This window comes from Poeciliopsis prolifica, unplaced genomic scaffold (assembly GCF_027474105.1).
Source record: "Poeciliopsis prolifica strain line A6 unplaced genomic scaffold, Auburn_PproV2 SCAFFOLD078, whole genome shotgun sequence".
In the NCBI taxonomy this organism is placed as follows: domain Eukaryota; kingdom Metazoa; phylum Chordata; class Actinopteri; order Cyprinodontiformes; family Poeciliidae; genus Poeciliopsis; species Poeciliopsis prolifica.
Window position 1 is genome coordinate 1,015,181 of NW_026562453.1, and position 26,062 is coordinate 1,041,242.

At 37.3% G+C, this 26,062-nt stretch overlaps 2 protein-coding genes across 12 annotated transcripts in view; both read left to right on the plus strand.

Annotated features, from left to right (window-relative positions):
• The first annotated feature begins 1,923 nt into the window (after window positions 1-1,923).
• pik3ap1 (phosphoinositide-3-kinase adaptor protein 1) lies at window positions 1,924-21,175 on the plus strand. Of its 4 annotated transcripts, none has more exons than XM_055021715.1 (18): window positions 1,925-2,069; window positions 3,648-3,877; window positions 5,148-5,573; window positions 6,318-6,574; window positions 6,905-7,049; window positions 7,138-7,280; window positions 7,389-7,521; window positions 10,625-10,821; window positions 11,523-11,700; window positions 11,777-11,839; window positions 12,647-12,901; window positions 13,526-13,582; window positions 14,884-15,077; window positions 15,153-15,225; window positions 15,347-15,514; window positions 16,688-16,758; window positions 18,519-18,622; window positions 20,421-21,175. In XM_055021715.1, exons 2-18 carry the CDS (start codon window positions 3,847-3,849, stop codon window positions 20,530-20,532), a joined length of 2,607 nt encoding a protein of 868 aa, XP_054877690.1. In that variant the 5' UTR covers window positions 1,925-2,069; window positions 3,648-3,846; the 3' UTR covers window positions 20,533-21,175. The 4 variants fall into 4 exon arrangements, with proteins under 4 accessions (XP_054877693.1, XP_054877690.1, XP_054877692.1 ...); XM_055021717.1 differs by lacking the exon at window positions 1,925-2,069 and adding an exon at window positions 2,716-3,545; XM_055021714.1 differs by lacking the exon at window positions 1,925-2,069 and having other exon boundaries at window positions 2,716-3,877.
• Window positions 21,176-23,410: 2,235 nt separating this feature from the next.
• LOC129352664 (sorbin and SH3 domain-containing protein 1) overlaps window positions 23,411-26,062 on the plus strand; it is a 65,216-nt gene continuing 62,564 nt past the window's right edge. For all 8 annotated transcript variants that reach the window (XM_055021780.1, XM_055021787.1, XM_055021788.1 and 5 more), the window contains exon 1: window positions 23,411-23,510. The gene's annotated coding sequence lies outside the window, so the exon portion shown is untranslated. The remainder of the gene's footprint in view (window positions 23,511-26,062) is intronic.

Below are 26,062 nucleotides of genomic sequence, written 5' to 3' on the forward strand. Positions count from 1 at the left end.
GAACCAGAACCTGAGTGATCTGCAAGGTTTCAGCCGTTCAGCAATTTATAAACTAACAGCCATATTTTATTTTCTCAGTGAAGAACTTTAAATCTGGCTGATTTGCTCTGTCTTGCTGGTTTTAGTCGGAACGCCAGCAGCAGCGTTTGGATCGGCTGTAAAGATCCAGTTGCAGGAATCAATACGACTAAATATAAACACATGGATGAGCTTCTCTAGATCACATGTGTCAAACTCAAGGCCCGGGGGCCAGATCTGGCCCGCCGTAGGTTTTTATATGGTCCTCTAAACTCCAAATTACATCAGTTAGTTCCTCCAGTTTTTTACAAATCTGCAAAATTCACACAAAATCAACAAATCCTCTGATTTCATTGCACATTTTTTCAAATTTGTTCAAAAACATTGGTGCTGCCTCAGCCTACTAAGTGTTAAGTTGTAGTCCGTGATCAATTTGATGTAATAAAGCGACAAATTTAACATCAAACATTATACAATACAAATTTCTTACAAACATTTCTAAATTAGCACAAAATCTGTGATTTTGAATGCAAATAAACACAAAAACAATCATGAAATCCTGTATTCTTTAATTTTAAAAGTAAACAGCTGTTTATTAATGTTTCAACACTTCAATTGTTTTCATCAATGCATTCTGGCACAACTGGCCCTTTAAGAACATTCAGATTTTGGATAATCCAAAATGAAAATGAGTTTACTCTCCTGCTTTAGATCTTGCTGGGAGATTAGTCCTTTAATCCTGGAAATGTTCTTCAGGCGGCGGAAATCTGACTTTGTAACTGTCTTTATGTGACTCTGAAAGTTCAGGTCCATCTCCACACTCAGGTCTGCGCCTGATTTCTAGTTTCCAGCTGAAATTACTGAAGCTGCTCATTGACTGGTGGCATCATGTAGAGTGGTGTATCATCTGCTAATCTGGTAGCTAATCTCATTACCTGCTATAATCTGAGCTAGTGGCAGCATGTAGAAACATTTGTGGATCTCGAAGGAGTTTAAATAGAGTTTACTCCAGAATTTGATACCAAATGTTAAATATGAACTTTGAGAAATAAAGAAAAAGTTTTCTTTTTAATCTCTTAGCTTAATGGTGTTTTTTCCCTTTTTGTTCTTTGTGTTTGTGGCTGATTTAAAATCAATGAAACGTTGATTGGGAAGTATATTTCCTTGGTCCCTGGTGCTTTTGGGGAGTGGATAGTTTGTTGCCAAATATTCCTGACCATGAGACATGTCCTCACACTAGATTATTAACACCTGGGATTTTCTGATTTTATTTCCAGTGGGAGTTTTATTTGCATTTTTATCTTATTTGCATTTTTATTCATTTATGTTTTTGCATCTGTACCACAGATGTTAGTATATTTGGAGTTTATTCTCCAAATAATCCAGAACTTAATTAAACCAGATGAGAACAAATTGCAGAAAAACTGCTGAATTCCCTAAATAATTAATTATAAAAGGAAAGTCAGTGTCTTCACAGACATATCTGTGTCTGAGCTGCTGAAGAAACTGGGAGTCTCCTGACCTCTAGTGGTTGTTCTGGTGTGGTGCAAATTAATGTTTTTTCCCCCCTTATTTTTTGCATTATACTAAAACCTAAGCAGAACTTTAATGCATTGTTTACTTTTGTTATTTTATCTCCAAACAAAATCAGCAAAATGACAATTTGACTCTAAACTATCACAAAAATGGATTTTAATTAATTAGAATTAAATTTACTTCAGTAGTTCAGTTAATTTAATAAATTCAAAATAAATTTACTCTGCGGAAAGAAATGCCTGTCCTTTTCCGGATGCATTCAGCCGGATGCAATCCTTTGAAGGCAGTCGATGACATAAAGAAGGTATTTGGACTTTTGTCACTCCGCTGGGAAACATAATCAGTATTTCTATAAAGCTCGTCAGCAGCAGGAAGCAAGAAGTGGTGTGAAATGTCCAGGTAGACGTCTGGTCTCATTTATATTTGATCAAACTCATCTGGACCAGAACCAGGAGACGACATGGACCGCCAAATCTGTGGAAACGTCCCACTGGACCTGAAGCAGCGTGGATTCTGTGAGTGTCCGCTCTTCCTCCTGATTCTGGGACCAAAACTGAGCTCCACTGATTACTCATTACACTAAACAAAAATCCATAACGTTTTTATTTTCAAGCCTTTCCACAACATAAAGGATTACAGTTTTCATAATATTCTGAATTAAGCAAAAACATAATTTAGCATTATTTTGTCAGTTGTGTGACATTACGAGGGTGTATTGCACCACTGTAGATAGAAAAAAAGCATAAATTTCTACCCAAAAATTTTGAAATTTAGATTTAATCTGATATTTTCTTTTAAAAAAATAGATTTTTTTTAAACTGCAAAAAAAAAAAAAAAGGAATAAAGTATCATACTTTGAGATTAATCTCAAAACCTTTCCAGAAAAAGAACAAGGTTTGCACAGCCATTCGGGATACACGTTCAGGGTGTGTTCAATTTTTAAAAAAATGTTATCTTTAAAGCTGATTGTCTCAAATATTAATATTATTGAAACGTTTAACTATTGAAAATATAAAAAAGAAGCAGAAATGGAAGAAAAATTTTATTTTTATTTTTTTGTTGCTATGAATGAATGAATGGTTGCTAGATCAAAAGCAAAATGAGACTTAATACTACTGTCAAAAATGAATAAAAAACATGTTATTTTATTTTTAGTTAGAAAAATCAAACTTTTTCTCAGAGGCAAAAGTTGAAGTGCTAAATAAAATTATTATGTGTTTGTGTGTATGGTGGCCTTTAAAGCTCTGACTCATTGCATTATGACACTTCCTAAAAAAACTGAGCTGAGACAATCCAGAACTAATACTAAATACTACAACAGAACTGTTTTAGTATTTACTTTTTCCTGATTGTGAAGACCAGAAATTGGAAGCAAAATCACATTGGTATAGGTTTTATGAAACAACTTAATTCTCCAAACAAATACATTTTGGATTTCATTTGCTAAAGCTAAAATCATCAATATCAGCTGAAATTAGACAACTTCTCAATGAAAAATACTTTCATTGAATACTTTCTGGTCTACTTTACACATATATATATCTGTAGATATATAGATATATATATAAAAAGCCCCTGTCAGTGCATCTCTTCACAGTTTCTCCCACACGTCTTCCTTTCTCATGCTTCACAGAAACAACATGGCTGCATGTTCAAAGAAACTTTTACTGCCCAGTTTGGTGCGAAGTGTCTCTGAAGTGCTGAAAAACACTTGTTTTTTCTGATGATTATCAGTATGAGTTTGAACTCTGATCTCACAGTGAAAGTCTCCTGCCAGACTGCACCTTGTTAAGGAAGTGAAAAATAGGAAGAAGTTCTCAGGTGAATCGATACGTTTGTTAATGGAGCTTTTTTTTTTTTTTTAATGGAGAACAAACAAAAACTGTGGCTTAAAATATTGCCTGTTACTAAGATGCAGGATGCGTCTTCCGTTCATGTGCTTCCTAAATTTAACGTGCTGTCTCTCTGTTTCTGCTGTTTTAAATAAACATGTAAGTAACATGAAGGCGCTCGCTCGAGGCTGTGGTGACGGCAGATTGTTGCAGTTTCTGATGAGACAAGGGTGCATTTTCTCACTTCTTCAACTGTTTCAGGAAGTGGGGCAGAGCTACCAAAATCAGGAAACTAAAGTGTTGCTATTTATACAACTGAGCAAAGGGCCAGAGCTGGTAATCGCCGGGTTAGTGTGAGCTGACAAGCGAAAGAGAGCTTCGGTGGAGACAGAAAAAAGGAAACTATTGGGAGGAATGGCGACGCTTTTGGGATGATTTTGTGCAGATTTGAGCCCAAACCATGGAAGGACTCCCATCCATTACTGAGTCAGGTGAGTGTTACACGTTCCCTCAGACTTTTATACCCAAATATCACAAGTCCTCACTTCCTGCTTACTTCTCAGGGAAATTACCAGAATTTACTCGTTTTTCGTTTATTTTAGCCATCGTTTTTGCTGACTTGCATTTGGTCGGCCTTTCATTGAGAATTAACATCCTAGCTAGAAAAGAGGAACCGAACACGTCTACATCCTGTGTGGTCAAATGCATACAGCAGATGATCAAGAGAGACCACCACACACACGTTTAGCGCTGATTCAGTGAGTTTTGGGCCGTCTCAGCAGCAGATGCCAGCAGCGCTCGGCCGCTGATGAAGGTGAGGGCTCGGTTCGGTTTCTGAGCTGAACTCTGCCCGATTAGAGACTGTAATGAGTCAAACAGAATTACTCAGAGCTGTGTTGACACACACCGGTGTTTGCTCAACTCGCCGTTGACTCACAGTTCACACATTCATCCCTCAGCCAGTCACCTTGACTTTCAGCAGCTGGAATGCTGCAGCGCGTTTTACCCAGACTGCTGCAGCAAATAACGTACCCAAGGTCTGAAATTTAGCGTTACACTGCAAAAAAACCAAATGTAAGAGTATTTTTGGTCTACTTTCTGGTGCAAATACCTTAACATACTTGAAATAAGAAAAAGCCAAATTACAATAAAATATATTGATTTATTATAAATATTTGGTTATAAACTAAATATTTAGTTAGTAAATAAGATATTTAAATGTTTACCTCCAAACTAAATATGTGGATAACATGCTAAATATTTATTTTATCTCCAAACTAAATATTTACTTAGTAAAATAAACATTGAGTTCATCAACTAAATATTTACATTGAAGCTAAATATTTGGTTAGCACAATATATATATAATTATTCAGTTAGCAAGCTAAAAATTGATCTAGCAAGCAATGTATTTTGCTCTGAATAATGGAGGTCACAAACTTCATTTTCCTAACTTCATTTTTAACTCTCAAGAAACTAAATATAAATATTTTGCAAGCACTTTTTCATTAATTTTAAGGACGTATTGCCCAAAAACATGAGTCTATTTATTGCTGAAAATTTAATTATAAGTTAGTTTGCTCTAATTTCAAGTTTACTGAGACATTTGCATTAGTAACCGGACAACAAATATTTGGTAACATTTTGTGTTTTTGCAGTGTAGCTTGAATCAGAAGAGGTTGAGGCTAAACCAACTGATGAAATTTTCTTTTTTCCATCTTGTTGCATTTTGAAAACACGCTTCAATGCTTTGTTTTGCAGCAATCTCTGAGTTTTCCTCGGCCTTTGAGCTGCTGATTCTGCACACGGAGGAGGCCCAGGAGTGGGCCGCGTACCTGCAGCAGATCCTAAAATCCTCCAAACATTTCCGCCGGGCCTCCGTGTTGCTCTACGCTGTGAGCTCGGCCGATCAGCTCCACGGATATAACTTTGAGGACTTCCATCGCTGCAAATGCATCGTGGTGCTGCTGACGGGATTCTTCCTGGACGTCCTGTACGACCCGGATCTGCACGGCGCGCTGCAGAGACTGCTCTATCCTCCACACAGGGTGGTGGCGCTGCTGTGCGGCGTGACGGAGGCCGACCTGAACGTGGAGATCTTCCAGGACTGGCCGAGTTGGAGGAAACTCTACGCCGACGACGAGCCGGGCGTTTATGTTTCTACCGTTTTGGAGTCAATAGCTGACAGTATGCAGACTTTCATCACCAAAACAAACAAATCCTTCACCGGAATTAAATATTTATCCACATTTTGATTTGAAACATCTGGAAATTTTTTTAAGACGGACAGATGGACAAGACTGAAATGTTTTAAAATTTATTTAATAGATTTTTCATTTAATTTATTTCAAACAGGTTTTTAAAAACAAGAAAAGAAGTAATCAGTAGGTCAAGAGAAAACGTGAAAGGAGTAAAACGAAGTGAACATTATTTAATTTCAATACTAATTTATATTTTGGTAAATATCAGGCCCATATCTCTGATACTGAAACTTTTTATTATTTAAGTTTGATTTATCAACAAACTTTTAACCTCCAGGTGTTTTTGTGACTTTTCCTTTAAATTGTTTTGTCCAAACAAGGACAAAATTTGGACACATTTTATAGCCGACTATGAAATACCTGAAAAACTAATTAATTTAAAAAATAATAGAAAAACAAAGAACATTTTTGTGTTTTTCCACATAAAGTACAAAAAATAGAAACAAACTGTTGAAGCAATGAAGTGCAGGCAATTATAATTTTAAAGTAAATCGAAACAAAATATTTAAACTAAAATAACATTTCAAAAGGGAAAATTAAGTATTGATCCTATCGTATCTGATGCCAACTTATTAGCCATATTATCAATATTTTGGATCGATCAGCCCAAATCGAAAGCCTTCTATGCCTATAAAAATGTTTTGTTTGTTTTTTTCTGTTTTGTTCGAAGGCAGGCGAGCAGAGGCCGAGATTCAGAGCAAATATCCTACAGGAGAGTCGCTCATCTCCGCCGCACCGGCGGCTTCTCCTCCTCTCTCTGAAAATCCCACAGTAGGTGACAGCGAAGAGGCGGCGTCAGAGGAGCAAAGCCAAATGTTCCTGAAGGAGGAAGAGCGAGCGAACGGCGAAGATTCAGCAAGAGAACGCATCGGCTCATCAACGCATCCAACATGTCTGACCGTTCAGCCCAGCAGAGTTCAGTGTGGGGTGAGGAAGAAGAAATAAAAACTAGAGCTGGGCGATACTGGCTCAAAATAAATGTCCAATTTCTGATTTTAATGGAGTTTATGTTTGCTTTCTTTTCTAAAAAGATTTTCTTTTTTTTTTTTTTAAAGTGGTGTATTAGAGCCAAACTACATTTACGAGAGTATTCATCTATTTGATTAATCTGTAAGATTGATTAATTAAACAGATATTTGATTAATCAAACAGATATTTGATTAATCGTGAGATTAATTAATCAAATAGCAGTATTTGATTAACCGATAAAAAAAGACTAATCCATCAAATATTATAGATAATATTTATTCTGTTCAGGATCAAGAGACGATTTTCATCGTATTCAGAAGCAGAGTGGGTTTCGGGTCGCCGGTGGAGGTGGAGTTCTCACCTGAAGGCGCAGCGTCCAAACGGGTTCAGGCCTCGGTGGAGAACGAGTTCACCGTCAGCGTCGCCGCACCAGGCGAGCATCAGCAGGAAGACGGTTTCTCTGCTGCATTTCCTAAACTTCATCTCATTATCTTTGTGTTTTTTCTATCATTTCTACACAGAAATGCCTGCAGGAGTGACTTCGCTCACTCTGCACGCCGACGGCTCACGTGTCGATCTGAGTCCGGTCACATTTTACACCAGCTTGGGAGAAGTTAGCCGGTATCTAAAACAAGCTACTGACCCCGTGAACTTCATCTGCCAGGTGATACACTTCTGCTTCCTCCTGTCTGTACTGGTTTCTCTGTTTGTTTGCTTTTTTATTCTTAGACTTTTTTTTGTTTGTTTTTTGTTAACTGATTTTTGCTTCCAGGCCTTTAACTTGACCTCCAATGCAATAGAATCAGTGGACACATTGCTAACAGACTCGTTAAAGTCCAGGATGCCTCCATCCGGTCTGCAGCTGTTTGGAGTCAAACAGATTGAGGAAAACAATATGTCAGCATGTGAGTGAAGTTTTCTGATTTTATGTTGAGCTATTTTTTATAAATAAAATTGCAATCCTGTAAAAACACAAAATCTCACCAAACATTTTTGGTCTATTTTCTAGAGCTAATATCTTAGCACACTTAAAATAATAAAACTAATTTACGAGTAACTTTTCTGCAAGATTTAGGAGCTTGTTTTAGGTCAATACATGTTCAAGATTTATAAAATAGTACTAGTTTCACTGACAATATGAGAAAAATGTTTTGCTATAAGTCAAATAATATGCAAGAGAAACTAGAACCTTAAAGATAAATTAATTATCTTGCTGAAAAGTGACTTTTGAGTTAGCTTTGTCTTATTACAAGTGTGATAATTTATCTACACTAGAAACTAAACCAAAAAATACTTAGTAAGGTTTTGTATTTTGCAGTTTTTCTATGTGATTCAGCTTGATTTTAATCTTCCTTCACTGCTCAGTCTGAGCTTTCTCCCATTGAACTGGATTTCTGCGCTAGAATTTCAATGAACAGGAGCAGTTGTTACTGTGCTGTTTTATAATTTTGGTTTGTAGTTTTAGCAATGGCAACAAAAGACGTGAACAAAACCGTTCAGTACGATGAGGTATTAAAGTCATTGTATATATAAAAAAAAGAGTAAGTTTCCGCCAAAATATTCTAGAAAAAAACCCTGCAAATTTCTGAGCACTGAAAGTCAAATGTTTGCAAGAAAAAAACTGATAAATTTTCAAATTAATCTTAGAAATTTTCTCACAAAAAACTTTGAAATATCTGAATTTAATTTTTTTTAAATAAACTGTTGAAACTTTCAATTTTCAGGTATTCAAGTTTTTCTTTAATGTCTAAAGTTAATCTCAAAATTAAATTTTTTAACTTTTCAAACTCAGAAATTTCCAATTTTTGTCAAAAAATATTTCTGACCAGTCAAAGTTTTTGAAGATTTTTTCCTGCAAATGTTTTACTTTTCAAACTCAAAAATTTCTACTTTTTAAAGTAAATTTCTGAGACTAATCTCAACATTCCTGAATATTTTTGGTGATAATTCAGTCCTTTTTTTTCTTCGTCTACCATGACCCTAATTGAGCGTCACAGTTCTGAGCTAACATTGGCAGCCGTCTTGCTCGGATCAGCATTTCTCTTTTTGCAGTGGCAGATGGTTGTTAACAGTGTAGCCAATTTCTGGTAAACTTAAGCGTCAAACTGGTGCATTACAAACGATTGGGTAAAGCTTAAAACACCTTACTCTTCAGCTGCATTTACAACCAGTGGAGAAGTAACAGAAGTCATGAGGATATTGTCTGGCTGTTATAGAGAGGAATCACGTTCATGCTGAGAGGATTTTATTGCTGCAGATGATGAAGAGATTGGGAAGATATTAAAACTGTGCCTGAGATAAGGCTGTGTTCGATCGTAGAATCATTACATGTACGACACACAGTTGTCCTTGAATACATCCTGTTATTTTTGGTTAATAAATGAGAACCAGTGTTGAGTTTCTATCAAAGGTCTGGTTGTGAACTTCCTCCTCGCACCATTCCCAGGGTTGATTATCTCCCTGAATGCAGCAGCAGAGGGGATCAGTGACCAGAACTGCAGCATTTACACTCAGTTTGAATCATTGTTGCTTAAAGAAATTATTTTAAAACCTCATTTTGTGAAAGTTCACCTCCCCATTTTAGCTCCTGCAACAAAATCAGTGTTAAGCTAGTTATATATATGCATGTGAGCGGATGTGGGTCTAAATGCATGCATGATGTGTCTGTCCATCGTCTGCCAGCATATCCTTAGAGACAGAATAAACAAATATGCACACCGATGCATTCGGTCAGTTTAGAGAAGCAGTCGTGTTTTTAGACAGTGAGAGGAAGTTGGAGGAACAGCCAGACAGAAACTGCGCATGCACAGGGAGAATATGCAAAGTTCATTCAGAAAGACTCCAGGTTGGGATTGGAAGCCAGGACCTCTTGATGCAAGGCAACAACATAACCAGGCAGCCTCATGCGATGTTTGTTAACACTGCATATGTTATGTCATGCAATGACATTTCATATCATTGTAAAATATCACTCTAAAATCACACTTTTAAGCGAGAGCGAACTGTCCTGATGCAGTGAGAAACTATTTGATCTATTTTAGGAGCAAATCTGCAAACAGTTTCACAAACTCTCACCAAGTACCTCTGATGTAGTTTCTACAAACAGCTCAGTAGACATGAAGTAAAACAAAACTAGGTTACAAAGAACTTTTCAGCAAGACATGAAATTATTCTGCAGGCAGATAATTTCACTCACCACAAGATTTTTTCCCATGTTACAAAAGAAACAATCTACCAGTGGAACTAGTACCTTTATTTATGTGGTAAACTAATCAGCACACTAACCAAATATGTAGTTTAGTTAGCATGGTAAATAATAATCAATTAGCTAAATAACCAAATATTTAGCTCTCTGACTGGGTCCTTAGTTTGGAAGTAAATGTTTAGTTGGTAAACTCAATCTCTAGCTTGCTAACTAAATATTTTGGATCTAAATATTGACCTGTACAGTCAATATTTAGTTTGATAACTAATTATTTTTTAAGCTAAATATATTGTTGGTTATCTACATATTTAGCTTGCTAACTCAATATTTAGCATGCTAATCAAATAGTTGACTTTGTTAAGCACATATTAATGTTTAGTTGGTAACCACAATATTTATCTAATTAAATATTTAAATTGGAGCTAAATATTTTATTACAAACTGAACACTTAGATGCTAAACTAAATATTTATTATGAATAACATGGTAAAAATCTGACTTTATAAAATGAACCCATATTTTGTTTCTAACATTTCTTGCTGAAAGGTTATTTGTAAGTTAGTTTTGTCTTATTTCCAGTGTACTAACGTGTTTATAGAAACTACACCAAAAGTACTTTGTAGGATTTTGTGGTTTTGCAGTGAATTGAGAACAAAACTGTTGTGCGGACTCTATTTTGGACAGAATCAGATATGCAAGCAGCTTTTTGACATTTACCCCTGAGTAAACTCTCTTCTGCTTCTGCTTTCCAAATAACGCTCACTTAGTTCAGGATTAAAATTTACAATCTGTTTGCGTTTCAGATCAGCGCACAGAAGAGCTGCCCACGTTGCTCCACTTTGCTGCTAAATATGGCTTGAAGAAGCTCATGAGCTCCCTCCTGCGGTGCCCCGGGGCAATGCAGGCTTACAGTGTGATGAACAAACATGGCGACTACCCAAACACACTGGCAGAGAAGAGCGGCTTTCAGGACCTCAGACGTTTTATGGACGAATTTGTGGTACGTTCACTCATGAATCGATTAATGAGTTCATCTGAAGTTTATTGCTCTTATTGATCGATTAGTGATCAAGTTTTAGGCGGCCAATTTCTTAAAAACACGAGTTTTCCCTTTTATCTACAGGGCTGACCGTCTTTACATGACACAAATGGCTATTTTTTCTTGATATATTGAATTTAACCAAAAACATAATTCAATTTTAACTTTATTTTGTGTCGGCTGTATTAAATGCGGACTAAATAAACAGGAAATTGTGGTTTACTCACATCCTCGCGTTCGTTGCACATTGTCATTTTTAGTTGAGAAGTAGCGCTGCTCCGTCTTGCAGCTCGGCTGAATCGGCGATATTAAGATAATATATTGTTTATATGTTAAGAATATAAACATATCAAGTGTTTATATTTCAAAACAGAACCGAATGGGATCCTTTTAGCATCCCGCACCAGACTCTCTTTGGACCGTTTTTTTTTTTTTAAGGGATACCGCCGCCATCTTAGATTCTGTATTACCAGTTGCGCTGCCCAGCAGCGCCCTCTGTTGGGTGGCAGCCAAACTGCACCAATAAAAGAAGGTTTGAGCAGGCGATTGGAACTCATTTTATTTTAATAAATAAGTATATTAATCGTTTTCATCCCTAGATAGATTTTTTAAAATGAAACATTTATAATTAGAGTTTAAAAGTCTCGTTGCAACCCTCTCAGGAAACAGCAGACCTGCTCCAGTCTCACCTGGAAGATAACTTGAACTTGGACGATGAGGCGGAGATCTACGAGCCGATGTCAAATTCTACTCGGGACATCATGATGAAGTACTCCAGCTGCACTGAGGATATTTATGAGTCGATGCTCGGCCTCGACCCTGAGTGTGCAGAAGACTTATGTAAGATCAGCTCTGTGATAAAAAATACTCCAAGCTCTTACAAAATGAGGCTGATGATGTGACACAATTGTTGCAGACGAAGTCATGACTGGAGTAGATGAGAATCCAGAAGAAGCTATGCTCAGGAAGTTCTTCCAGGGTATTTATATCTATTTAATTTACATCATATAGTAATACGAATGATTACTTCTGATAATAGTTGGGGCATTTGTTATAGTTTATTTTTATGTCGTCACTTTTTGTTTGTCCAATTCAGTTAGTTTTAATTTGTATTTAGAGTGTGTTTGATAGTTTTCTTAGTTTTTATTAGTTAAATATTGTATAGTTTTAGTCTGGTTTTTAATAATTACAATAATAGTATTAGTTTGTTCATATATTATGTCAATTTTAGGTGCAAATTAAAAAGTTTAAGTATTGTGACTGTTCTGTGACTATCTTCTTCATACAGAAGATACCATTCCCAAAAATGTATTCAATTATTGTTCAGTTATTTAATTCTTTATAGCTAATATAGTTTTAATAATCCTCCTAAAAGTAGTATGAACAAAGTATAACAACGGTGTAACTACTATTAACAGAAAAAATACGATAGGCAAAAAAAAAAAACAATAAAATCAAGTCTTCAAAATACAAATAAAATAAAATCTGGGGTTAATAGCAAATTAAATTCTGATTTAATTGAGAAAAGTTTGATTGTCGGTTCTGCATCAAAAGTTTATTAAAGATTTACAAAATAATAACTTATTTTCCATAGTTTTTTCAGTTAGTACAGATTTTGTATGTAATGTAAAATTTGAAAAGCAGTATAATAATTTTATTGATCAAATATCCAACTTTTTTTTGATTCCTTATTGAAATTTCATATCTTCAGTTTTCATTACTTTGTTAGTTTTTCTTCAGTATAATAACCTTATTTCTGAATGCACTTGATTTTCCTGCCTGGCAGCGAAACCTCACGCCACCGAGAACCAAGTGAGCGCCTCGCCGTCTCAAGATGAGAGCAATGACAGGAACGAACACAATGACTTTGATGAAATAGAGGAGGAGGAGGATCCGTACAACATCTGTCCAGAGGATATTTATGACACCGTGGATACAAACAGCACCTACAACGCGGGAATCCAGAACCGCCCTCCGGCCCCCATCCCCAGGCCTGAGGCTGAGCCCGAACCTGAAAGACCCGCAACCTACATTTCCAGAGGTCTGCTGTATTTTGGAAGCTTAGTGCTTCCAGAGCACTAAGCTAGCATGATTAAACATACATGACATTGACTAATATCAACTAAATGCTATTACACGTGGAGAAAGCATTTCTACATTGTTTTTATAGTTGTTACACAAATTACCGTTAATCACGTCCTGTGGAGGGACAAGAAGCTCAAATCGTGCCACTTCTGGCTGCAGGAAACTGCCACAGCCTCCCAGTGTCACGGCTTCTGAGGCAGGTTGAATATTGAACATGAATACGTTTATTCTGAAAGAAAACAACATGGCAGCGGACATGAGAGGTGACACTACAGCTGCCACTGCTACAATTTGAGATTTCAAATTCTAAATATATTCTTTAGTTTGTAACTCCCGTAAGGTTAAAATCAATAACCATAATAACATTAGTATTATGTAAGCTAATTGCAAATGATGCTAATGATAGTATGCATGTTACACACACAGTGATAAACTATCTGTTGTTGGTATGGGGGCCACAAATAAAAATCTGCCCAGGGCCTCAGAAAGGTTTTGGCCAGCCCTGTGTAAACCCTTTTTGTTAATTTCTTCTGATTTAAAATTATTAGTTCCATTAAATATTTGTGTTTTTTGTCTACAGTGTTTTCAGAAAGTGACATGTCCAAACGTAACTCGGTGGACAGTGGATGTCCTGCAGGTGAGACAGTTTCTATTGGACATTTTTAGTCTCGTGAGAAGCAGCAACACACTTCTGAGCCCTTTAAAAATGTTTAAAGAGCTTTTTTATTGACTCCTCTTGTCTGATGCCTGCTTGCTTTTGAATTTACATAAAGTTACTCTGGGGTGTAGAAAGGTCCGGTCCGTCTCAGGTTGTTTTTTATGTATATATCTAAACATTACCTGATTATCTTTTACGAAGAGTTGGTTTTTTTAGCTAAAAGTCTCCACTTTGCATAAAACAGTGTGAATAAAACACACTTTTTGTTTCTCTAGAATGTAATTCAGAAACAATAATTTGTGATTTTTGCAAACTCAGGTATTTCTTTATGGAACTTTAATCATAAATATCTTGTGACTTTGACACCTGGAATTTCCCCCTTCCCAGAAGGAACAATTCAAAAGTCAGATTTTTACTGTGGTTTTGTTTGTTTTGTGTTTTGCTGATGTGTTGCATCATGGCCACCAGTCTCAGCTTTTTCAGGCTTTACTCAGTCCTGTTGTGAACTTTGACTCTGAACATGCTTATTTAAGACCATGGAAAATGAAATGCAGCTTTTGTGGCTTTTCTCAGAGTTGCATGATTCAACATTGAGGAAAAAATGCCACTTTTGTAGCTTTGAAATAATATTTAATGTGCTTTTGTTGTATTGTCGGCTTACATTGTAAATCATTATATGTCTCAAGACTACAGTGGTAATTCAGCTTCAATTTTAGTACTTTTTCAATATTTAAATAGAGTTGATTAGAATCCGTCGTTACAAAGCAGAGAAAATTTATTTAGTAGAAAGAGAGAAAAGAAAAAAAAACAATAGACCACACAAATGGAAATTACTGAGTGCATTTTAATTTATCATACAGTGAATAAATTTTTCACTTCATAATTTAGTCTAATTCTTCCTGGAGTAAATGATCAGATCTTGAAAAGAGACTCACACTTTAGCAGCATTTTCTGACATTTGTTGTTAGGAAAATGAAAGAGAATGTTGATTTATTTTCTGCGGCTGCGAACACAACCTGAGCCTATGGAGCCGAGCAAACGTATCTAAACCTTTGTGGTGTTTCTGCTGTGAGACATGCGAGTGTCTATGTTACCAGCTTGGTCAAATAAACCCATCAGTCGTTGCTATTAGCTCTGTGGTCAGGGTAAAGTTTACAACCATATCTCCTTCCCACGAATGACTTCCTTCAGACATTAATACGGCTGAGAGCTTCTCTTCTCTAAACTTCAGTGAAATATGGGTAAAAATAAAATATTCATCCCACTTTCCTTTTTTCCAGCTCGCCCTGTGAGCGAGGCTCCCTCCTCGACCTATGACCCCTATGGCGGGATGAAGACCCTGGGGCAGCGGCAGCTCATCTGCCTGCAGGAGAGGGTCAAAGTGGGGGAGATAACGGTGGACGAGGCCGTCCAGGAGTTCAAAGCGTGGCAGTTCGACCACGAGCGGCGCGCTAACTCTCTGCGCTATCAGCAGGTAGATGATCAACAAACATCCTCGTCTGGCAGCGGCGCCATAAACCTCACATCATTTATTTCTTCTTCCTTAAAGGACAACCTGAAGAAACTACGAGATAGCATCACGAGGCGCCACAAAGAGAGGGAGAAGACGGGGCAGGAAATCGGTGAGGTGTTTGGAGTTGACATGTCGACATCTTGTTGTGTTTCTATCTGATGATGCGCCGCGCTCACATGACTTCCTGTTGAGCTCCCAGAGTCTGATGTGGTCTGCTTTGTCTCTGCCAGATTATGAAATAAGTGCGCCGCTGCAGAGGAACCTCTACTGGGGATCCAACGTGACATTGGAGTGCGGCGTGTATGAACCGACACCCAGAATGGTGGCTCCGCCCCCTCCGACGGCTCAGCCAATCAAAAGAGGGAGCTGGAAGACCGGCAGTACGTCCAGCACATCGAGTGAGTCTTTGGTTATTATATTTTTATTGAATCCAGAGAAACCCAGTCAGAAAAGCGCTTCTCCTGTGGCGAGGAGCGATGTGTTCATGGTGCCTCCATCTGGATGGGAGAAAAAGGAAAATAGTTTCCAAAAGAATAAATGAGAAATAATTTCTATATTTATAGGCTTACTCTCTCCAAAAGTGGACATTTGGATTACAAAATACTAATTGATGTAAATAACAAGTACTGTTTATGATTTTAAGAAGTATTTGGGTATATCTAGCGAAGATGTGGAAACACCATAAAGTAAATTAGTCTTTTTTTGCAGAAGCATAATATCAAAAAAAAAAAAAGATTAAATAAAAACAAATTTTTTGTTTGCATGCAGTGGGAAAAAATGTTAAAATTCACATTTTGGATTTTTTTATTCTTCCATTCTGGTTTATACTGCTTTAAAAAAGCCCAACAGTCTAAAGATGAGACTCTGCTGGTATTTTTTGGTAACAACTTGTTTTGGCGTCTTGGAAATTAGTTGTTTCTGCTGTGTTACCTAGCAACCCCGGCACAGTTCCTCCCGTTGCCTAGCAACCCCTGCTGTCTGTCCAGCTGGTTTTATTGTTGTATTTGCTGTGAACATAATAAACCTTTTGAAGGCTTTTTGTTGCTACTCCTGCTCTCGGTTTGCACTTTCAGTATCGGGTCATAAGGAAAAGCAGAACATGGTTCTATTTTCACACGTTTAGTTTATGAAATAGCTCAGAAAGATTAGAAAACTGATCTGTTGACCTGTTTTTCCTGTTCCTAAAATACCTTTGACCGATTTGCACTGCAATATTTTGTGTCAATGAATCAAAAAGCTTCGAATAATAACGTCAACCTTAATTTTAAAGAGAAAATAACATAATTTTTGATAAATATAAACCTCAGGATACATTTTATTCTGACGTTTTGGGTCTTAAAACACAGTTAAATGAGATTTCTTTGCAGAAGGTTTCAGAGTTAAAATCATTCAGACATTTGCTCCTGACATGTTCATGTTGTTCATGTTGACAGTAACTGTTGTTTTTAATGCACAGCAGCAGCAGCGGTACAGAGTGGCCTAACACCGTCACTCACCACAGCTTCTCACCTCAGACAAACTATCAATCACGTGTTTCCTTTTTACTCCAACTTGTTTTCCTTTCACTTCAGGCACAGAGAGCAACAGACTCAGCACTCACAGCAACTTTAGCCTCAGCAGTGGGACAGAACCGGACTTCGAGGTGAGCTCAGAACCTCGAGTTCGTGTTGGTGCACTGCAAAAACACAAAATCTCATCAAGTGTTTCTGGTTCACTGGAAATAAGACACAACTAACTTATTAGTAACGTTTCAGCAAGAAATATTCAGTAATTCCTTAATATTGATGAAAAGTTTCAGTGTTTATTCACTTACAACATGGAAAAAATGTCTTTTGAAATGTCATTAATATTAAGGATGTATCGACTGAAAACAAGTTCTTGTTTCTTGTATATCTTGTACTTGTAAATTAAGTTAGTTTTTAAGCATGCAGCGATATTTGCACTATAAAGTAGACCAAAAAAAGAATGTTGTGTTTTTGCAGTGCAGAGTGAAGCCAGTGGAAAAAAAAATCACATAACCCCTTAACAGATCATATCTGTTTTTATCTGAAAACTAGCCCAAAAATAACTGATTCTGTGTTTTTGCAGTGTAACTTGTGCAGTGAGAACAAGTTCTGGTTCAGAGCAACTGATTCTTTCTGCTTTTAACGTGACGGAGAAATCTTTGTTCGCTGCAGTTCAACATTTTGTATTTAACGAAGCATAAAGCTGTGGCTGTTTAACGGTGGGAGTTTTGTTTTCTCATTTTTTGTTCTGTTTTGGGAACTTTGACTCTCAGCTTGAAGAAGTTCTATTTTTTAATCATTTTTTTCTCTGAAGGGTTTTTGCGGCGCTAGTGGCTCGTATTTTTGACAGTAGGCAGACAGGAAAGAGGGCGAAGAGAGGGGGGAAGACAGGCGGCAAAGGTCGCCGGGAGTCGAACCCGCGGCGTCCTCGTGGAGAACCGAGGCCTCCAAACGTGTGGCGTGCTAACCCCTGCGCCACCACAACACGCCAGCTTGAGGAAGTTCTGACCCAAAGTTTGAGCTCTGGATTAATGTCCAGTTAATCCGGTCATCACTAAAACCATCTGTGGAATTTAAAGTGATTTTTAAAGCGGCGCCACCGAGTCTTAAGAAAAAGAAAGTTTAATTGTTTCTATTTATACTGATAATAGAAATGATCAGAACCTTTGACAGTTGTGCAAATATTTAAAACCGACCTCAAATAGAAGAAGTCGGTTAGAAAATGGAAGAGCAAAACTTTGGTTTTGTTCTTCCATTTTGGTTTCTACTGCTTCTGAAAGCAATGCGGCCAGATTTTTGGCAATAAGGTTTTTGGCTGTTTCAAAATCCTCTGAAATCTAACATCACAGCTCTTTACCTAGCAACCCCAGCAGAGTTCCGCTCGTTACCTAGCAACCCCAGCAGAGTTCCGCTCGTTACCTAGCAACCCCAGCAGAGTTCCGCTCGTTACCTAGCAACCCCAGCAGAGTTCCGCACGTTACCTAGCAACGCAAGCACTGAGGTCACTGTATTCGCTGTACAATGGCTGCTGGAAAAGACAAAGGTTCTGTTGTTGACTCACCATCCAGAAACCACTTGCTGCATTCTTGTTGGCTGTACTGGAAGCCCTACTAATGCTTTTCAAAGATGTATGGATGTATGAACATTTGTTTGCAGCCATTTTGAGGTGAGAGTGTAAACGTTGAGTTTTGGGGGCGTGGCCAGTAAGAGCTTATTTGGATTTAAAGTGACAGAGTTCTTCATAGATTCTTATGCAACAACGATGAAAATGTTTAAAAATAATGATGGAATCTGGTAACTCCTAGTTTTTGTCCTTTCTGATAAGTTAAACGTACTCTGACCGATTTTATTTTCCCCGAATGGTTCATATATTTAATGTTTCCCCTTCATTTTAAAGGACGCAGTAGAAACTCTTCCTCCTCCTCCTCCTCGGCCTCCGCGACCCTCCGACCCAGCGCCAGGCATTCCTCCACCCAGGCTTCCTCCGCGGATCCCAGAAAGGTAAGGAGGCGTAATTCGGGGCAGAAAGCGCCACTGAAGAAGAACCAGAGAGTCGGTTGGTGATAAAGAGGAAGCGTTCACCCTTCAGCAAGTCTGCAGCTGTGAGTTGGAGGGGAAGACTGAGAAAGTGATTAAAAAAAAGTACAAACTTATAAATATCTACAGGGCAGAGACACGTTCTCACACTTAGGTGACAGTTTTAGACAGAGGTCCAGAAAATGTCGTCCTTCCACCAAATTTAAAGGCTGAATTCGACATTTCCCAACATTTTCGGGAAGGAAAAATCTAAATTATTCACGTCATTTAAAGAATAAAAACATCTGTGAAATGAAAATCTACTGATTAAATTTCCTGTGACCTTTAATTAGCGTGATGCAAAATTTCCCAACACTTCAGAACGACAGGAATAAGAAGAGCAGACATTAAATGTCACACCTCTGCTGCTTTAACCCCAAACCTGATATGAAGGTGCAATTCATCTGGCTGGGCTGATTCATCCGAGCTTCGTGGAACTGCAAGATCTTATCAGCAACGCTGTTTTTAGTTCGACGGGGCGACGCTTTTACTTTTTTTTTTTCTAATCCGAGAAGACTAAATGTTTGAAAATAGGCCATGTGGTTTGATAGATGTGTAACCGTAACATGGGAAAGTGCTGCGTTCGGTGAATAAAGCGTTTGATTTATTTACAGCCTCTGTTCAACAGAGAAGAAAACGACGATGCAGCTCAGAAACGTCTAATTCTGTCGCAGCAACAACCAATAAATCAATTAATTATGTGATAAAACAAACTCCATCATTTCCATTTGCATGATTTATTTTTTTTCTCTTTCTACCCGTTTGTTTATTTCAGTCTTCATAATTCATTATTTGTTGTTTTCTTTATTTATTTTGGATATTTAAAATGTTAAATGTTCATTAGAATTTACTTTTAAGAATATGTTCTTGTATTAGTATAGAAACTCCTTGAAGAATCTGAATTAATATGAGTTACAATAACATTTAATTTCCCTTTGGGATCAATAAAGTCTTTTTGAATTTAATTTCCTCTTGTTACTTGAAAAAACTACTAGATAGTTGCTTATCACAATAACTTGGTTTAAATACATGCAAATTTCTAGCTAATGGCAAAATAAAACGGTTATGCAGTTTAATTTTTCTTTTAATGGACCAGAGTCAGAACCAGGACATTTACTATTTAGGATTTTAACAATAATAATTAGCAACATTACAGTTGTTCTGTGTTGAAATTGTAACTATTTTAATGTGAATTTTTCCCCTTTTTGTTGCTCAGCATTAAAATAAACATTCAATAACTCAACCAAATATATCACATTTATTCTAAAACCTGATTTTTAGTAGATAATATGTAATAATGCTAATAAAAAAGATTTTTCAAACAAAGTCTAAAAGCAGCATCAGATTTTTGCCATAAAAGATTGAAGTTGTTTAGTTTCTGAGGATTTTGGGTCTAGTTTGTTCCCTGCAACAAAAACGAGAACTTTCTTCGAAAAGCGTTTATTTAGACGAGTTCAGTGAAAGGATGTGATTCAGTTTGTTTATGAAAAATGGCAACAGATGGGTAAAAAAAAAAAGAAAAACAAAACTACGTAGGCCACAAAGGATAAAATGTCTAACAAAAAAATGTCTAAAATTACAAAGAAAAAAACTCATAAATCTTTCAGTTTATCCTCAGAAATGTTAGAAAATGTAAAGTTTCCAAACTCCAAAACGTCCTCATGTTTTTTCCTAGAAGTTTTCTGGGATTAATTTCAGGATTTCTGTGTTTTCTGTGCTGCAGGGCGCCGGAGACGGTGCACGAGCGCTACATTTCCTGCCCGACGCGCGCTCTTCCTCAGCGACCCGCGCCCAGACAGACGCAGGCGGCGCCGCCGGTTCCCCGCCGCCGGTGATGGCCGGCCGCTTGCGGCCCGGCCGGACTGAACCCACTGGTACCGAGGAGAACCGGTGGCTCCCTGCAACTGATCGTGATGTTCTGGACAATTAGGCCCGAGCAGCGCCTTTTTGTTTTTTCTTTTATGATCTGAAAAAAATAGTGCAAATTGTTTCCATTATAATGTTTTTTGTGTATTTGACATTATAATGACTGTAAATAAGATTTTTAGGGCCACACTAGATGTTTAAGCCCCCAAATTAGTCCAATTAAAGTTCACACATAAATCTACTGTCCATGTTCCGGCATCACAGGAAGGATATTTAATTTATTGAGTCCAGCAGGAGCTCAAGATGTTTAAGACACTTTTCATGTGTTTTATTGCACATAAAAGCATCAGAGTCCATAGAAACTCCAACATGGAGTCCAGGCAGATAATTTGAATGTTGCAAATTTTAATCTTCGGCTGCGTCGGGTCGGACCCACAGACCCGTCTCCGACAGAAACGCCTGTAAGAATTATGTATGAAGACTGGATGTGCTGCAGTAAAATAGCAGAGTTTTGATGTTTCTTACTTTATCTGACCTGCTGTTGTTTGCACAGTCGAGTGTAAATGGTGTAACTTTGCATTGTTGTGCTTGATAAAAGGTTTCCCAAAGTGACTGTCGGCTGATGAGTTTCACGACGGCGTGTTGTTGTTGCCTACGGTACTGCAGAAAGGACAAAAAGGAGGACATTTCTCCTTTTTTAGAAAAAAAATTTAAATGTATGAGTCTGACATTTTTTTCTTAAGTTTTTTTTTTTCAAAGAATTTCTGAAATTAACCTCAAAATTTCTGTCTTTTCTTTCATGTGTTTGAAATTTGACAGAAATCTCCTTGCAAATTTTCAAACTTTGAAAGAAATTTTCCTCTTTGGCAGTTTGTTTGAAAATTTGCTAAAAATATATTAAAACTTTTTGCATTAATCTCAGAAAATTTCTAGAGCAACTTGGAAATTGAATTTCAAAATCAAATTTTTTTTATTCTAGAAAATTTTATCAAAGATTTTTGAGAATAATGTCAACATTTCTCTTTTTTTTCCTAGGAAATCTTTGACTTTTAGAGGTCAGAAATATTATTTTTCTATGGAATATCAGAATATTAAATTTTGGAAATTCCAAAATTTCCCATTTGTTCTAGAAAATTTCTGAATTTAACTTTTCAAACTGGGAAAATTCCAGCTTTTTCCTAGCAAAATGTTGAACTTTTCAAGCTTTGAATTTACCAAACAAGGAAATTTCTTGTAAACCTAAAAAATTGTGAGAAAAAACGTTTAGAATTAACCTAAGATTTTTTTTTTCTTGAACTTTCTGAGATAGATGTCAAAATGTCTGAGTTATTTGGTAAAATGTTTTCTATCTCAATTGGTTCTAATATTTTGTCCCAGTTTTGACTTGACTTCTTTAATTTTGGCTCTAAATCTGTCCAATAGCGCCCTCTATGGTTACTGCAATTTAAATTCATCTGACTATTTCACAATAAAGTCACAGAAGTAAAAGTTGTACAAACATATTAAAATAACTTTTTTATTCCCCAAAAGCTACTCAGCTAAATGTAACTTGTTTCTACCAAATTCTGCTTTAATTCAATGGTGTCCAAACCAAATTTGAAAACTCTTGTAAGATACTTTTTCTTTTCAGTAAAATGCAAAAGCTACATATTATAACATATAAAACTCGTGCAATATTAACTGCAGTGGAAAGGAATTTTGTAAATCACTAATGATGATTTTGAGTAAAAGTTTCTTGATGGACTTGTCAGAGGGATTGTTTGAGTTTTGATTTGCTGGAACCTGCAGAGCCATGACTAGACGTGTATAATTATATCTAACCTGGCTGTAATTTGCTTGGATGCTCCTGTTTTTGTTCCAAATCTTTTCACTTTTTTCTCTTCGTTCTTTCTTTGTTTTTCATTTCTCTGATATAAGAGAGAATAATTACTGTCATGTAATAACTAACTTGTTCAGATAGTTACATGATTGCATTTCCAAAGTGGAAAATCTCAATTTTGGGGGGAAAAAAGGTTTCTTGATGTTTGTGATTCTGAAAAATGAAAATATTTTAGTTGTATTACATACTGGAGCATGAAATAAGAAACAAGAAACACCTTGGTTTTATGTAATAATTGGTAATAAAGTAAAAAAGTAGAAATATTCCCATTTTTTGCTCCAAGCTGCAGTGTTATAATTTGGCCACTTGATGGCGCTCTAACCTTCCGTACTTGGCAGGGGGGCTTCCGTACTTGGCAGGGGGGCTCCATCTGAGGTTGTCATCCACAAACTCAGCTGTCTGCAGAATCAAAGTTTAAATCATAATTTATCTTACTGGTTTATATAAATTCAGGCTTCCAGGAGGAACTTCCGGCTGAACCCTTCAAAATAAGACTGATTCGGTTCGATTAAAATTTCTGTTTAAGTTTAAAAAAAAGTTCTAAAGCTGATGTACTTTCAAAAAATATTACAGTGAGGGGTTTTAATTAATTCAATTTCCTATTTATTGTTTTAAATAATAATAATAATAATTTTATTCCAACAATCCAAATCTAACCTTTGACCCCAGACTTGAAAAATAGATGAACAATCCAATAATTTATCTTCTTTTAATTCTAAACATTTTTAAAAACATAATCATTAAATATCGTCTTCAAAAATATAATTGTAGACATAAGATAAGATAAAAATTTTAAATAATATTTATTATTAATATTATGTATTTCATTGTTATTTAAAGTACTAATATTATTAATTGTTTTGTGTTTTATTATATTTTTATCAGCTGTAAGGCAAGCCGTGAGCAGACATGATGGACAGCTTTTATTTTGAAGGGCCGTGCCCCCCGGGGCCGGCCGGGACGGAGGCTCCGTGATGCGCCACGGTGGTCACGCAGGACGCGGACAGTCGGGACGTTGCCTGCGGGGCTCGTGAAGTGAGTCTAAAGCTGGATTACCAACACGCCGAGGTAATCTGCTCTGATGCGGGATTTTATTATTTATAGGATTATTTCTTCTCCTCTATTGGCTGAATTTAAGTCATGATGGCGTCATTCAAAGTGAGTCTTCCTCATCATTTCAGTGGGTTTGTTCCAGTTTGTGTACTTTAGGAGATCGGTGCGTGTTTTATTCAGTGGCAGTGGGACAGCAGCCCCGCTGCTGCAGTGTAGACACACACACACACACACACACACACACACACGCACACACACGCACACAAACCCACGTCGTGGAAATGCGACTCACTCTGCCGCACTCCGGACTCAAATGCTTAACCTTGGAGTCTTCCTGAGTCTATCAGGACTGGTCGGTATTGATTATGGTTTCCAGTGCGGGTGTTTGCTGGTGTGATGGTTCTGCTGGGACAGCTGCTCCTAATGGGATGCACACTATGCGGCACGGAAGTGTCAGGAGCAGCAGGGGCGCAGCTAGCCACTTTACAGGCCCCCCGGGGGGTTCAATGAATAAAAACAGAAATATAGAAATATGTTTCCCCCACAATGTGGCGCCCCCTCTAGCATGGCGCCCGCATAAATAGACACCCAGTTTTTGCGCTACTGATGAATTGCTGTATGGAGAACCGAGACTGACATAATTAAAAATAAAATCAGGAATACATTTTTATTGATTTTCCTTTTTCTTATGTGACCGATGGACGTCTGGTTTGTGTTGTGATGGGACAAACCACAAGGTGTCTGCATTTATTTAACCTGACAAGCAGGCGATATTAGCATTAGCATACAGATACAGAAGAACACAAGAACAGTCAGAAAAATACATTACAAGAACACATTTTGTATAAATATACAACTATTAATATAGTTACATGTGTTTCTGTCAAGAATTAGTTATTTGCTTTTTCCTTTTACAAGCGTTTGTTCTTTTGCCATTTTCTCTTCTTTTCTACTGTTACATTTCTCTATGAATTTCTTCCTCATTATGCAAATGAGGAGGGCAGTGCCTCTTCTGCTTATTGGTTGGTTAGCATTACACTCTGTTGGCTCCAACAAAGATGGCCACCAGCTTACCACTGAGCTGAAGGTTTAATTGAGGAGTGCTTCTGCTAACATTTCCAGGCTTAAAGGTCTAATATTGGAGCAAAATTAAACATTTTTATGTTTAATTTTGTTGACCGGTTTGTTTTACCGTGGCTGTGAACGGCAAGTAAAAAAATTGTCTGTTTTTACCTCCTGCGTTGTGCACATGCGTGAAATCTCCGGGTTGTAACGTGTCTGCAGAGACATACAGTTACCAGGATGTAAGTTAATTTGATACAGTAAAGATGAAGTGCAACTTGACATAACTGTAAATCTGCATTTCATTCAGGACTTTAGTGTAACTTTTGCTGATGTTGACGTATTAACCCGTGCAGCCTGACTTGGTCCCGGTCGGCAGCGCAGGGCCTGGTGCTGCTGGCCTCCTTTCTCTTTGTGACCCAGCAGGATGAATGTTTAACCGACCAAAAGGTCTCGTCCTGCACAACTGCTGCGCCGCGCCAGTGGAAACCCACACAGACAACGTAACCAGCTATTTACCGCTTCAACACTTAGGTTCTGCTTTAAACTCAGTGCTGTCAAATATATCAAGAAAATTTACTCAAGTAGAGAGATTTTTCTTATAAAGGTTTATAGTTTGACTCATTGAGTCATCATCTGCATCAATAAATGTTAAACTTTTGAGGAATAAATTCAGGTTGAAATGACAACTTGTGAAATTCCTCAGATGTACACAGATGTATATTCACACCCTAACAAATATTGGTGAAATATATTTTTTAAAGTTGCAAATGAACCATGAACAAGCTTTTAGTATTTGGTTATTTTCTTCAGTCTAACTGGTTGGGCCGGTGCTTTGTATTTTCCAGGCACACAGGCACAAAGTAGCGATGTTACCTTCAGTTGTTATAAACATGCTGCATGTATCAAACAAATCTTAACAGAAATTTGATTTCACTGTTTGATGCCTTGAATTTGGCCTCTGTCTCTTGAAGAGGCTAGTAGTCTTTCCAAAGCAATGCTTCTCCATGATGCCGATTACAACTGCTCTTATCAACTGAGAAGTAACTTTTATAATGAGCTCAGCAGACACACACGTTTGCCAATTGCTGCTGCCGCTAGTCTGAAGGAGTTAGTGAAATTATTGGTGTATTTAGTGGTCCAGAGTTATCAAATACCTGCATGTGTTTTAAAAACATTTAACGTCAACTCAGAGCCGTTTTTCTGTATGGGAAGTGAAAAAAGTTGGATTGGTGAGTCCAACACGTGTTGCTCGTCTCGTCCCGTGTTTTCATTTATGGTTTTACTCTCCAGGCTTGGCGCAACATGACACTAAACGGGCGTGCTGAAATATTAACCCCTGCACAAATATTTAATCACACAGAGGAGGAGCAGTCAGATTGATTTTCGTTTGCTCAGTTTGTCCCGTCTCATGCGCTGCTCCTAACAGAGCTGCACATTTATGTTTTCACCATAAAAAAGCAGGTTATTTATCTGACCCTGGATGTTTTTCAGGGTTTCAGCCT

What these genes read in the sequence shown, in the direction of transcription:
- pik3ap1 (XM_055021715.1), top strand. Translation starts at nt 3,847, where the DNA reads ATGGAAGGACTCCCATCCATTACTGAGTCAG. An exon ending in CCAGCAGAGTTCAGTGTGGG is followed by an intron (nt 6,575 to 6,904) that starts GTGAGGAAGAAG and finishes TATTCTGTTCAG; the next exon opens with GATCAAGAGACGATTTTCAT. An exon ending in GTTTTATGGACGAATTTGTG is followed by an intron (nt 10,822 to 11,522) that starts GTACGTTCACTC and finishes CAACCCTCTCAG; the next exon opens with GAAACAGCAGACCTGCTCCA.